General features: G+C 42.3%; 1 protein-coding gene across 2 annotated transcripts in view; it reads right to left on the minus strand.

Moving 5' to 3' along the window:
• The window catches only part of LOC110525648 (bone morphogenetic protein 1), a 53,612-nt gene that overhangs the window by 15,264 nt on the left and 22,725 nt on the right, over positions 1-15,623 (minus strand). The window contains exons 2-8 of one of the 2 annotated variants that reach the window (XM_090237447.1): positions 12,687-12,800; positions 12,349-12,433; positions 11,918-12,061; positions 11,513-11,630; positions 9,936-10,114; positions 9,672-9,777; positions 2,187-2,311 (exon numbers count right to left, since the gene is read on the minus strand). In XM_090237447.1, the coding sequence (XP_090093573.1) occupies positions 2,187-2,311; positions 9,672-9,777; positions 9,936-10,114; positions 11,513-11,630; positions 11,918-12,061; positions 12,349-12,433; positions 12,687-12,701 (772 nt within the window). In that variant the 5' untranslated portion in view covers positions 12,702-12,800. The remainder of the gene's footprint in view (positions 1-2,186; positions 2,312-9,671; positions 9,778-9,935; positions 10,115-11,512; positions 11,631-11,917; positions 12,062-12,348; positions 12,434-12,686; positions 12,801-15,623) is intronic. The other variant, XM_021605968.3, reaches the window with a different exon arrangement.

A 15,623-nucleotide genomic window follows, 5' to 3' on the forward strand; every position in this document is an offset into this window, starting at 1 on the left:
GCTATAAATCGACCTTGCGCCTGTAGTCGTTGTCCCTTCAGCCTTAACCTTATTAAACCTTTAAGTCTTTCTAAAGACCAACATAACTACTGGTAAAGTGTCAGGGCAGGATGTTTTCCTTTAGAACACATATGTTCAGTTTACATTGAAAATATCTTGATCTCTGGACTCTAAGAATAGAGTATGTTGATTCCCAGCCATCATTCTAGTCATTGTTCTCTTGAGACCAGCCTTTCTTTTGAGTCTATCTGGGAAAGAGTGATGACACTTCCTGTTCTAGGGCACTGTTTACACTCCTTCCCCTAGCCAGGGAGTCACGGCAACTGTAGCCAGGGAACCACTTCGCATCAATGGTAGATGCTCAACTATTTCCACACGTAAACTACATCTAGGAAAATAAGGAGCGTTTGAGTATTCACGCTGTGATATTGAGAGACACGAAAAAGTAGAATAACATTTCTTACTTTCAGAGGTAAGCAAAAGCAACAAAAGCACTATATAATGTCCATTGTGCATTATTATGTCAACTTCCTAGACCTATTGTTTAATATATACCTTATGCTATGTACAAACTACAGTGGCAAGAAAAAAGTATGTGAACACTTCGGAATGATCTGGATTTCTGCATAAATTGGTCATAGAGGAAGATTAGATAAAATTTGAAGTCACAACAATAGACGAACACAGTCTGGTTAAACTAATAACACACAATGATACGTTTTCATGTCTTTATTGAACACACCATGTAAACATTCACAGTGCAGGGTGGAAAAAGTATGTGAACCCTTGGATTTAATAACTGGTTGACCCTCCTTTGGCAGCAATAACCTCAGCCAAACGTTTTCTGTAGTTTGGGATCAGACCTGCACAATGGTCAGGAAGAATTTTGGACCATTCCTCATTCCACAAAACTGTTTCAGTTCAGCAATATTCTTGGTATGTCTGGTGTGAACCACTCTCGAGGTCATGCCACAGCATCTCAAATTTGGTTGAGGTCAGGACTGGGCCACTCCAGAAGGCGTATTGTTTTCTGTTGAAGCCATTCTGTTGTTGATTTACTTCTGTGTTTTGGGTCATTGTCCTGTTGCATCACCCAACTTCTGTTGAGCTTCAATTGGCAGACAGATAGCCTTACATTCTCCTCCAAAATGTCTTGATAAACTTGGGAATTCGTTTTTCCGTCGATGAGAGCAAGCTGTCCATGTCCTGAGGCAGCCCCAAACCATGATACCCCCCCACCATACTTCACAGTTGGGATAAGTTTTTGATGTTGGTGTGCCTTTTTTTTCTCCACACATAGTGTTGTGAGTTCCTTCCAAACAACTCAATTGTAGTTTCATCTGTCCACAGAATATTTTGCCAGTAGCACTTTGGAAAATCCAGCTGCACTATTGCAAACTTCAGACGTGCAGCAATTTTTTGGACAGCAGTGGATTCTTCTGTGGTGAACACATGAACACCATTCTTGTTAAGTGTTTTATGTTTCATAGACTCATCAACATAGATGTTAACATGCTCCTTATATTTCTGTTAGTCTTTAGCTCACACTCTAGGATCCTTCTTTACCACATTGAGCATTCTGCGCTGTGCTCTTGCAGTCATCTTTCCCTTACAACCACTCCTAGGGAGAGTAGCAACAGTGATGAACTTTCTCCATTTATAGACTATTTGTCTTACCGTGGACTGATGAACATCAAGGCTTTTAGAGATACTTTTGTAACCCTATCCAGATTTATGCAAGTCAACAATTCTTAATCTTAGGTCTTCTGAGATCTCTTTTGTTCAAGGCATGTTCAAGGCATGTTTCACATCAGGAAAACTCAAATTATGTGAGTGTTTTTACAGGGCTAGACAGTTCTAACCAACATTTCCAATCTCGTCTCATTGATTGGACTCCAGGTTAGCGGACTCCTGACTCCAATTAGCTTTCGGAGAAGTCATTAGCCTAGGGGTTTGACATACTTTTTTCCAACCTATACTGTGAATGTTTAAATTATGTATTCAATACAATAATTAGTGTATTATTAGTTTAAGCAGACTGTGTTTGTCTATTGTTGTGACTTAGATGAAGATCCAATATAATTTTATGACCAATTTATGCAGAAATTCAGGTATTCAGGTAACACATACTTTTTCTTGCCACTGTATACACCAACATGTGTTTGAAATAATTGTGCTGTTCTTACTGGAACACTTGTAGAGTTTGCGTGCCTGTGTGATATCCCCTTTGCTTAGCCTTGTCCTCTGGCCAATTGGCGGTCTCACTGCATTGACATCATAGCGTGGCAGGATGGTGTCCAAGAAGATTCCTCTGCATTTCAGGAGAAGAGACCGCTGTTAGATCAAAACACTGCATAACCGAGAAGGCACTTGCACATACACACTGGTACACACTTTCTCAGAAAAGACACCATTCAGGGGGCAGTGGTGAACCCTAAAGAGCCATCAGCCAGCGGCTGAACTGCTGACACTGACACTGACAGTAGGCATTATTCAGTGATATACTGAGGATGCTGACACAAGCCGTGCTGCCCAACAATGTGGTCTCAGGGCAATTTGTATTATTCTGTACATAAATCTGTGACACTCCTTTTAGTATGATATGATACGTTAGGTTACATTATAAATGGAATAACATACAATAACATACATACTAGAGGATGTGTAGTATCATACATCTTACTTGGTGGTATAATATCATACAAATTGGATGATGTACCTTCTCATACATCTTGGTTGACATATAATATTGCACATCTTTATCGGAGACCAGGTTGCTTGTTGCGCCATAACAACAAAGGAGAATTGTGGAGAGAATTTATTTGGCGGTTAGGAGAACTAAAACAGCAAAGGTTAGGCAAATTTATGTAGAAGGTTAGGTGAATTGGATTAACTTTAGAATATGGGTTAGGGGAAAGGTTAGCTAAAATGCTACAGTGGGCCCAGACGCAACTCGAACATTCAAGCTTTGGATTGCTAGACTGTCACAGATAACGCTCACCCATCCTCCACGACCAACCTCCCTACTTTCGTTTCCGTCTCAACTAGACCATTGGTAGATATCATACATCTTGGTGGTGCTCAGAAATACGTCAAGTATATTTTGTATGGCTCTGAGGCAAGGCGGTGCCCATTCAGTCTTTCTCATCAGTGAACTCAGCACAGAGAAGTGGAGCCACACCCATCAGCGGACCCATGACCCTTATCAACACTGTCAAAAACAATGACCTAACTTCATATATTATTATATAAAAAACAACCAATGGACTGTTACTGGTCAGTGGTCCCCTCCAAGGCTGTAGGAATGTCCTCCTCAGAGAGAGGAGTTAGTTCAAACAGGTCTGGGGGTCAAAACTGACCTCCAACTGACCTCGTCATGTGTGCTGTGCAGATGGAAGAAAAACACTATCCAATTCCAATACTAAAAACCAAACGCCCTCCTCTGACAACTCTATAGGAAAATCTAAAACTTGATTGGTTTGTTGTATGGACAACAGCAATATTTAGCATAAGGATTAAAAGTCCAAAAGAACAAGAACAATTAGAAAGATGTATAAAAATCACATCATGGTGGCTTGCCTTTGGCTTGAAAAGGAGTCCAGAACAGTTGATGGCGAAAAACCAGACCTTTTCACACCACTTTCTCACTTGACACTTTGCTAGTTTATCATCTCCTTTTCTCTCTCTGCAATGGTGAGCAAAGCCTGGTTCCTGGCTGTTCCCATGGTGACGTACCCATCAACGCCAGGCATGTACAAACAGAGCAGCCTGAGCTAACAGTTTAAGCACTGTCTGTCTGCCTGTCGGTCTGTCTGTCTGCCTGCCTCCAGGAGCCCGTAAGCTGGCTGTCGGTGAACAACGCCACTCCAGCCAGTGTCAGAGCAGACAAAGGGCATACTGGCAGGTCTTTATTTGAGTTGGCTCTGCTTTATGCACCAGGCCTGAAAAATGTCCCCAGCGCAGAGGGGCGGATAAAGCCCAGGGTTGGGTAACATGCCCCAGACAAAAAGCATGGGGAGCTGCCTTACTTGTCCCCAGGAGACACTTCAAAACATGAGGGCTCCCCATGAAATCTTGCCAACAACAATCTCTGCAAAGGCCCTGGCTTCCCACGGTGATTTACAGTAAAAACGCTGTGCAAACACACAGGCTAATAATGGGGAAACAAAGTTAGACATTGGGACAGGTACATCAGCATCAGAGGAGGTTGGTAACACCTTAATTGGGGAGACGGGCTCATGGTAATGGCTGCAGCGGAATGAGTGGAACAAACACATTATTTCCATGTGTTTGATGCCAATCTATTTGCTCCGTTCCAGCCATTATTATGAGTAGTCCTGCCCTCAGAAGCCTCCACTGATCAGCATGCAGGGGAAGTGTAAACTGTAAACTGAGAAAAGCTAACAGGAGCCCCTTGTCTCCTAATAAGGTGCTCTGAAAACACACTGACCACGTTCTCAATACATTACTTTTTCATCTCTAAACAGTGAAATAATTAAATAAGGCTGGCTATACTCAGGGAAAATAGGACATGCTCAGAGAGGTTGAATGACAATAGAGCAGAAAGCATCAACAATCAAAAACCTACTTCATTGTCATCCCCTGGCAAGCACATTGCCTGTACAGTTAGAACAATAAAGGGCTAGACAGCCCATTCTGTGCAGTGGCCTGAAAGAGTGTTTGTATCCAATCTCAGCCTCCTTGTAGAGAAAGAATCTCTTCCGGTTTCCCAGAATCCAGTTGCCACGAGCACATGGCAGGTTATTTGGGACAGGCTGCAATAGGAGGTATTGAGGAAAGGGCCAGCCTCAGTGAAAAAAAGGGAAGAACATTTTGAACAAAAGGAGAGCCAACAGCTGGTTCTCATACCAGAGAGCTGTGTAGTAATGATTACAGTCTGGTCTGGCCACCCTCTCCTCCAGCTCTCACTCGCCTTGCATGTGCCCAGGCTCACATTACATGCACACTGGGAAGCTGGGGCATGACAAAACCCCTTCCTGCAATTGGGAAAGAGGCATTGAATTGGAACAACAATCACTGCTGCCGATGTTTGTAGCGCTAGACAATTTCACATTTTGTTTATGTAAAAGATCTTTTGAAGAAAGTACGCGTCGAGATGCACAGCAGGTACCAAAAATGTATCACACACATGGCTGAGGGAGGGAACCGCATGTTACCGGTATGTTAAACTCAGTGCCAGGGTATCCCCCCCATTGTCATGCAATCCCCTATAGACTGCACACTTCCTGACAAGGACGTCAGGCAACCTTTATCCTTTGGCTTGTATGACTTATGTAATGACACCAAATTTACAGCTCAATCTCCAACTCAGTCCCAAGTGGACCTTTTGGCTTTGCTTTGATCCAACCGAAACAGACAGAAACAGTGCCAAACTGCAGCCTAAAAAGCAAGGAGATGGGTAAAACCCAAATAAGCATGTAGTCGTCATAGAAGCTGGGCTGGTCCAAATCTCAAACCGCCACTATGACACCACGGTCTCTGTCTGTGACTAACAGGACAGCATCTGGAGAGATTTCCAGATGCATCCGACAGGGAGTCTGGGAGAAATAAAGAGGTCAGCTGGCACAGAGGGACGCACTGGCACAGTGGAGTATCAAAAACCATGACACATGCACTGCTTTCCTTTTCAAGCATACTTCAAGGACAAGAAGCAATTTTGTGAAATATGAATTTCAAATCGCAGCAGCATGTACTACAACAGCACTTAAAGAGTTTGGTTTGAGTGGATAGTGGTTTTCCTGCTGTTTAGTATTACATAGATTCTACTGAAAAAAAAAATTTAGAGGGCAAAGTGTGACAAAAATAGAATCTTAACAGATTTCATCTCCGTGGCCATGAAAAAAAAAGCTGTGGGATATTTTACACTCCTTTTGTCCTTTATAAAAGCTGCACAAACCATATATGACGCCTTGATCACAAAGGCCAATATAGATCAATCATATCAACAATTTATTGAAAAATCTATAGCTTGCAGTCAGAACGCACCTGGAAAAAGGATCCGTTTGATTCTGTACTCTCAGAGATTTGACTTGTCAAGTCAACGTCGGGGAAATGACATTGATTGGTCTCCAAGTTTATGTGATCATTAGTGGTTGACCTAAATCATGCTAGAAAGTAGACCTGACTTTTTTTTTACACCAGGGAGCCATGAAGCTAGCCAGCAGACACCTCGGGAATAAAACCCTATAACCTCCTAAAGAAGCCTGGTATGTGGGATCATGTTGCTAATGACGATCAAAGCCACTTCAAAGGGGCTCTATGTGGCATAATGAGGCAGTTCACACTATGAGAGGAGAACTTTTACAAGGAGCTTCACAGAGGTATGAGTGTGCCATGTAGCCTGATGTGCTGCAGCAGGGCCACTGGCGCTAGCGGCTCTACCTGAACCTGGGGTTGGATGTGGAGGTTTACTGGGCTGCTGCTACACACTCAGGCAGCTTGAGCCAACCAGGGGAGGGATAATTGGAACAACCTGTGGCTGTGGGTAAAAGCTGGCTCATCAAAAGGTAGACACAATCAAACCTTATGGGTAATTCCATGGAAACGGAATTGCACTGAGACTCAGATTTTTCCACTTAAAATGTACGCCAAACAAAAACCATTGATTTCAAAGTTTAACAAACCATATAACTCTACGCACAAAAACTTTTTTTTACACTGACATTTTTACAACAAAAAAACCTTTCCTTGATGAACTTTGCAGATACAAAGTTTGGTAACAGAATTTTGGTGAAATCTCCCTCAGTTCTTTGTGTCCAAGTTTTCCAAAAACTCTTAAATATCTGCTCTGAGTTAAGATTCAAAGACGTCTGCAGAAAGAATGGGGTGTCAGCTATGACATGACACATTAACTTTAAAAAAATCTACTTTGGTTATTGAACTACAGTAAGTAGAGTGGATTTACACCTGGTAACGGAATTGCGGTAATGGAATATCATCTTGGCTTCATGATCTGCACTACACAGACATGCATACTTACGGATATGAATCTCATTCTCTTCATGGTGATGTATCCTGAACAGGTACACAAAAGGTATCCTCTTTTGCATATTTGGGTATTATTCTACACACTGGCTATTATTTTAACGAGTTCTGCCCCGAAACAAGACCCAATTTGGTTGGTCCAGAGGTACCAAATCTGAACCAATCATAGACGTCTACATTTACAAGTTTGGACATTAAAGTACAGCACAGTAGCCCTCAGTAGAGTAGAGGTCGGTACAGTACATTATAGTGTACTCAACTCTAGTGTACTAGAGTATGTACTGTATTTTTTGGAAATTCCTTTACCGATTTGTTAACAGAATTGAGTTTTAATCACTTAATAATTCATAAACAAAATTAATTAACTAATTGATAGGTCTACCTTTACTTGTTACCTCTGTGAACTTTCATTATCCTCCCTCCAAATGAAGGAGCGAAATGTAAAAAATATATTTTGGTAACAGGTATTTGGTAACAAGGCAGTTTCTAATGCTGTGCATACACTACATGACTTCTAAAATCGTAACAATTTGGACATGCTCACATTTCGCGATTTCCTTTCACAGATCTTTTCATTCCATCCACATTACGATGATTGATCTCGGTTTTCGTAGGAAAAAAATTCCGACATGCAAATAGTGAGCTGCTTTGTTAGTGTGCACATTATTATGTGCAGAAACATTAAAACACGAGACAGAGGCGCAGAATAGAAGATATGAATAATATTTTGGGTTTCTGTCATGGTAGGACATAGACGTAATATTTCTGGATTTCGTTTTACATGACCCGGTGCCCGGGTGGGTGGGGATTTCACTTAAGCACCCATGGAATGTTCTAAAATATTCAAACGCCACCCAACTGGGGCACCGGGCCACGGAAAACAAACTTGTCAGTTGAAAAGGCAGCTGTGTTCTCTCCACTGCTCCATCAACGTCTTCCATCACCTCCGCCCACAAGGTGCGTGTTGTTGTTGCTTTCCTCTTCACCATCATTGTTTTGGACTCACATGCTGAATACTCATTGGCTATTGGCAGCAGCCCTTGCCCAATGTCGTCGCAGCACTGCTAATACAAGATGACCGACCAAAATTTCAGACATGTCCAAAAATTCTCGGGACATCCGACAGGGGTATGGAACAGCCGTCATTGGTGCGGCCTTGATCAGCGCGAACTACGCCAGTCCCGACCTACTGATCCTAGCCCAAATTCATAGGATTTCACCCCAATCATCAACATTAATCTGGGATGTCCAAAACATGGCATGGAAAAATCGTGTAGTGTATGCCTGGCATTAAACTTACAGATGGCTGAACCATTTCTCCTAAACTAAATATGTGTTGATATTAGTTGGTAGGCGTCTTTATTTCAACATTAGTATTTAAGACTGCTTCTGGTAGATGTTTTCTAAGACCCCTTTTCCATCTGTTTGACCAGAAATCAAAGCCTTCACTTAATTCAACATTTTAGGATGGAAAATGGTTGAAAAATGTATATATGCCTTAATTTATAAAAAATATAGATTTTTAGCTTTCATTTGACACCCAATTTGATATGCTTCTATGAACTTTGCATGTTGGTGCTCATGGATCCTTTTACATGGAAATAGCCTTATCTAACAAATACCCCCCTTAATACATAGCTGCCACTGGACAGCATCCCCACTGAGAGACGCAGCTACTTGAAAGACTGGAAGCAATCAATATGATATATGCCTAACCCCATAATACAAAACAGATAGGCATGGTATTACATGGGGTTGGTAAAGCATGCTGCAGTTTGTGTGCATTGATTTTTGTAGGTGCCCTTCTACTACTAGACTACAGATGGACTGGGTAAGGTGGACTACACAAGATCAAAAAGTTGGTGTTGTCTAGGAAAACGTATAAAACATTCACCAGGATTGAAAGCGAAATCTCTATAATCCTGCTCTTTCTGGGCCCCAAAAAGCTAAATGGGCCAGATGTGTCAACTCTAATGACACGTTACTCCAGGCATCCTGGTGGATTACACTTTTTTACCCTCAGAAATCTCATTACAAGGACAAGCAATATAATCCTTTCTGCATCTCACAGAAACCACATCAGTTCACCCCTGAGCATTTCCACTGCACGCTCAAATGTAAGCGGTGACCATTGAGAGAGTTAAAAGATCCAAGCCAAAATAAATTTGCGGAAGAGAGAGAAAGAGTAGACACTCCCAAAAAGTATTATATTCTGCAGATGTTCTTCCTTTAAGCCAAGGCACTGACACGTTCATGAGGTCCATCACTGAGTTGTGTCTTTGTCCTGCTTCCCTGTACTTTAAATTCATCAGACCAACCATCATACAGGCTAAGTAACAGTGACAAGTCAGCAGTATATTTGTCCCCCAGGCTATGAATGTCAGCAGGTCATTAACTGAATAGTATCTAAGCTTCAATTTGCACCACCTTTCCTAAGCCTTGAAGTCAGCCCCTGGCTCTAAAATTAAACAAAATAATGTAGAGAAAAAAAGAGACATTGACACATTGTAGAACTATGAAGTGACTCACATGGAAAAGACCTGAAGTGAGACATGAGAGCAAAAGTGACAGTCTGGGAAACTGCTCTCTGGCCTAAACTGTAACTGATTTCCACGATGTCTGTTCTGCTCTGCTGTGTATGAAGTGGAACTTGGCCCATCTCCTACCTTGAGAATGTATTCCTGGCATAGTGCATGATGCTGTCAAAGTCATACACCTCCCCCAGAGAGTCCACCTCCCCTGGCTCCATCTTCAAGAAGTTATACTCCTGTCCTGTGAATGGAAGCAAGAAAACAGATACTGAAACCTGCAACCCACCCCTACCTCAAATACTGTACCAGAATACTAAATACAAAAGTGAGAGGCTATCTCCTAGAAAGGGAAAGATGAGTGCGCTGTTCCATACACAGCAGTCTACAAAGCAGTCTTACCTGGCTGGATGTTGTCCCTGATGATGCTGACGTGTTCGTCTCTGTCGGGCCGGGTGTGCTCGTGCCAGAAACCAATCACGTGGCCCAGCTCATGCACCACTATTCCAAACTTGTCACAGTTCTTTCCTATGGAGATGGCCTGGGGACCGCCACCCCTGCGGCCCACATAGGAACAGCACCTGCAGGGTCCAACACACAGAACAAAGATCAGGGACAGGTCAACAGGCAGTGTAACAAGCTAGTTCAAAGACTGTGGTAACTGGCTACATATTAGACTAAACTAAGTCACTTTTAACTTGGCAGACACAAAGATGAGAGCATTAGCTCAAGATTGGCCATCGTGCTTACCATAGTACTATGTAAATGCTATATTTCTGTGTACATCTCAATCATGTAACAAGAACTTGGTGAACTTCGTGTTACACCGGATATATAGAACCTTACTTCCACAAACATGAAAGTGTTAACCCGAAGGAGTGAACAAATAACGAATAAGCCAAGTGAAGTAGTCTATGGAAGGAATCCCTGTTCCTGGAGAGACGCAGGGTCTGACCTCAAAAGTTTGTGGTTCATCTCACATCTCTAATGCATATATACAGTATTAGGAACAGCATTCTTAACAGCCTTTCTATCACGTCATAGGAAAACTAGTGGAGGTGAGGTGACCCTACATCCTAATACAGTGGTGACATTCATTGATGCGTGCTTCACTGTAGATGGAGGGTTACAATGTGTGACAGTGAAGGATGGCTAACTTTAGACTGCAGGGCTCTCCATCTCTCCCTCCCTGACATGAAAGGGTCAGTGTGGAACCCCGGTCCATGGACACACACCGCGCCCCTGTGGGCCAACCAGCCTCTCTCTAATTACTGTGAGCCAGGCTTTCCTGAGACGGGCCATGAACTTTGCACAGGACAGATGGGGCCTGCAGCAGGCCAGCCCAGAGCCCAGGCATTCCCACTAACTGCGGCCGCCTGAGTGGATAATGTCATCCCTGTTACTCTGGAGGACAGTTACCAGGCTAAAAATGGCTATCAACAGCTGGGTGGAAAAAGGTCAGTTTATGCTCCATATCCGCTCTTGAATATGTTCTTCTTGGTAGCGGATTTAGTGTACATGCAGAGCCAGAGTATAACGCCATCAACGTGGCTACAGTTTTGTGTGAAATCTTTTGAACTTAAAAACATGCATAGCTGGGAAAAGGACAAAATATATAATGTGGAATTACGGGTTATGGTTAAGCTGAGGAGGTCTCCCTTGGGTGTCATTAAAAAAAAATGTGACACCAGTGCTCAGTGAAAGATGTGTCAGAACTATGAGGCACAGCATGCATTCCTTGGGCATGAATGGTCGTCTTTCTCAGGACTTGCAGGGGGCCTCAATTAGCACAACTCACGCAGACAGACTGCGGACAGAGGGGATGAGCCAGCACTAAAGGACAATGGAGGAGTGGTAAGGAAAAGTACTTAAGCGATAACTCATTATGGCTGTGTGGATAAAGGACTGTCATGTCTGAGCAGGCTGACCAGCTACACTTCCTTCCTGAGGGAGGCGAGCCCTGGCCTGCATGAACTTACCCACATGGCCGGTAAGTGAACACAATGTAGCTCTCCTCTGTTGTCCTGTCGATAAAGGTCACGCAGGTATGCTTCTCCCAGTGACGCATGGCCTGGCGGAATATCGCCCGCTGGCTGCCTGAATGTGATGGGAAGAAGTGAGGCTGACGTCCATAAGTCACGTAAAAAGGAGGATAAAATACCAATGCTAACAGCTTGCTCATAGTGCCAAATTCATTCCAAGTAAAGTTAATAAAAAATGGTATGTCCAATAGCTGCCAAGACATTTATTTTAATGTAGTGGATGCAAGTATGCTGAAGTATGCTTAATGGACACCAGCTACCACCTTTTAGTAGGAAACTATGTTATAGGGCGCATATAAGACACATGGGGCAAGTAAACAGCAGTGATGATGTGGGACTTACCACTGAAGTTCCCACTGATGACATAGGGAATGACACCTTCTGGCCACACTCTCTCAGGTCTGGATGTTGCCGCCCTTTTCCTGCGGTGTGATCCTTGCCGGTTTGGCAATGCTCTGTTTCGACTGGTCTCATTGGCAGAAGACCCTGTCATTCCCAATTACCAGCCAAAGATGAGGTTTGTACAATATAAATCACAGAAAACCATCCAATTAAAAAGTTCAACTCTGGTGAGAACATGGTAAAAACCATGATGAGATTACAACATTTCAGCTGTTCCTAAATGGTAAAGAGATGATAATGACAATGAAGCATGCTTTATATGCTGGTTGAGCATATTCTTTACATAAACACTTTGAGAGTGCTGGTGATAAACATGCTGTTTGTTTACAACAGGTGTCTTGGCCAACCCAGTGTTGGAGAGGAGTCATCACCTGGTGCTGAGTGGTTCATGCATCGTATACATCTTCCTGGCAGATGCACTGGGAGAGAGTTACAAAGCCTCCTTGCATAATTGGCCTTGAGGTGGGAAAATGTGGGAACTATTTAACTGAATGCAAGTTTTTTTTCTTGGACTGGTTTGTATTGTATCATTAAGGAGACATTTTAGTCAGCACTATATAATAGCACATGCATAAATGGAGTCAGACTTTTAGAATTGATGACAGGCACGTTTATAAGAAAATACACGCTTTTAGGCTATGGCGATAGGCCTTAGTCTTTATTCCCAGTAACCATGACTTGGTCAGCCAGCCTCACAGCTCTTGCTCACCTGTAGTTGTCTCATTGAAGGTCTGGACGGTCCGTTGGGCCATGTTTATAATCCGGTCCACCTTAAACATGCGCATGTCCTCCTCATCCAGAGCAATGTCTCCCCAAAAGGCAACTGAAACAGACACACAAAGAGAGAAAGCAAGTCAGACATATTTAAGGCATCTTTACAATATTGTTTTGCACCGTTCAATAGCCTCAAGGTTTTCCTGCTCTGCAGTCCGACAAACCCTGTCGATCACATAGGCATCCATTAAAACAGAGGGTGAAAAAGCTAGACATTCTCTCCCTCTCACACTCCCTCTCTCCCATCTCTTTGGCCCCCTCTCGCAAACAGACACACAGAGTTGTGAAACATCAGTTATGTGAATGTTTGAATAACAGGAGAGGAATGCGGTCTGAGTCTCAGAGCTCTATAAGCTCCAAGCTAAATAAGTCATACCATCAGGGGAGGGAACATCTCTTTATGACATTCAGTGGAGGACATAGGAAATCAATTAATGAGAGCTACATTCAAAAGCTTTCAGATCAGCATACCCCAGATGTGCTGGGTCAATCCAGTTGCCGTTGAGAAAACTCTGGGGGAATATTTCATGCCCTGATATCTTTGTACCATTAATGAGTCCTCGAGCAGACCTAATACTGTAAGATGCTGCCTCAATACTGTATATAGGGCACCTTGAACAAGTAATAAGTTCTTAATGAGGCCAAGGAGAAGAAAAAATAACCAAGTAGTCACCCTTTATGAAGAATGTGAAGAATGGTATTCCTTGCTAAATGCCCTATTTCTTCGGCAGGAGTCCTCTCCACAGATACAGGCCGCTCTGTTTTAAAAGCTTTTAAACCAGCACGTTTGCTGAATTACGCCCTGTCCTGTGTGCAGGAGTGGACCATACAACTCTATGCACAAGTACTGCTTTTAACAATTTCCACAAAAAAATGTTACAAAAACACATTTAGTTGAAGAACAGTGCAGATGCAAAGTGCCGTAGCAGAATGACGGTTTGTGCTGTTGTCACCTAACTTTGCATCTGCATTGTTTTTGTAAATGTGTTTTGTAAAATGTTAGTCATCCTTGTGCATAGAGTTGCATGGGTTGTTTAACTTTGCAATCATTGGTTTTTGTTTGTCATACATTTTAAAGTGACAAATCAAGTCTCAGCATCATTCTGTTCCTGTGGAATTGCCCTTCTGGGAACTGCTTTACTGGGAAAAACAACATCAACTGCTATAGTGAAAGATGGATAACTAAGAACTGACAAACTGTGGTCTGGGAATCAAAGTGAATGCATCTTTTCAGGGCTTAAGGTTGTTTTTAGAACTCAACAACAATCATCTAAGACTGTTATAACTGAGCAATCATTGGCCCGACTATTAATAACAGTCAGATTGTGGTGTGCGTTTGTGTCAGAGAGAAAAGACAACGAAGGAAAACAATAGAGGAAAAAACTTTTTAGCTTGCGTCCCTTATCCACCAGAGGATAATTATTTAGACAATATGTAGCTGGCTGAGATGTAGCCACAGTCTCACACAAGCAACAGAGGGTCGGAGAGGGCATGTTGTGGGCTAGCAAGATTACAAGCTAATGACAGCAATAAGAAAAAGGTGTAGATCCTTGGCTGCAAGATAGGGCATGCTCAGAGCTCAGCATGCAGGTTGAAAATACCATAAGTCAAAGGGATCCTATCATTTGCACTCAGAAAAACACTCAATCACTGTGAGTGTCACCAAATCCCCAAAACATTAAAATAGACTATTCGTACTCAGCTCAAATACAGGCACTCTGTGCCAAGAGAATACAGTGGCCTTCAGAAAGTGTTCATACCCCTTGACTTATTCCACATTTTGTTGTGTTACAGCCTGAATTCAAAAACAATTAAATCGATTTTTTTTTTTAATCGCTCACCCATCTACACGCAATACCCCATAATGAGAAAGCAAAAACATGTTTTTCGAATGCTTTGCTAATTTATTGAAAATGAAATATATAAATAGCTCATATACATAATTATTCACACCGGAGTCAATACTTTGTAGAAGCACCTTCGGCAGCGATTACAGCTGTGAGTCTTTCTGGGTTAGTCTAAGAGCGTTGCACACCTGGATTGTACAATATTTGCACACTTTTTACAATTCTTCAAGCTCGGCCAAGTTGGTTGTTGATCACTGCTAGACAGCTATTTTCATGTCTTGCCGCATATTTTCAAGACGATTTAAGTCAAAACCGTAACTAGGCCACTCAGGAAAAGTAAATGTCGTCTTGGTAAGCAACTCCACCATAGGCTTTATTTGGCATTGTGCTTTAGCTTAAGTTCCTGCTGAAAGGTGAATTTGTTTTATTCCGTTACTTTTTATCCCAAAATAACTCCCTGGTCTTTGCCGATGACAAGCATACCCATAACACGATGCATGCAGATGCTTGGAAATAGGCCTCATTGGTCTCATTGTGAAATCCCTGAGTAGTTTCCTTCCTCTCCGGCAACCGAGTTAGGAAGGACGCCTGTATCTTTGTAGTGACTGGGTGTATTGATACACCATCCAAAGTGTAATTAATAACTTCACCATGCTCAAAGGGATATTCAATATCTTCTTTCTAAAAAAAACTCCATGGTCTTTGGTCTTTGTGGTTGAATCTGTGTTTGAAATTCACTGCTCATCTGAGGTACCTTACATATAATTAATTGTAAGTGTGGGGTACAGAGATTAGGTAGTCATTCAAAAATCATGTCCTGAACTTATTAAGGCTTGCCATAACAAAGCGTTTGAATACTTATTGACTCAAAACATTTCAGCTTTCTTTTAAAAATGTATTTACCAAACACTTAACTTTGACGACATGGGGTAGTGTGTAGGCCAGTGACACAAAATCGTACTTTAATCCATTTTATATTGAGTAACACATTTGCATAAAGTTTATTTTCAATTCATAAGATTCTT

The sequence above is a fragment of the Oncorhynchus mykiss genome, chromosome 6, assembly GCF_057628025.1.
Source record: "Oncorhynchus mykiss isolate SJ-2025 chromosome 6, ASM5762802v1, whole genome shotgun sequence".
Lineage (NCBI taxonomy): Eukaryota > Metazoa > Chordata > Actinopteri > Salmoniformes > Salmonidae > Oncorhynchus > Oncorhynchus mykiss.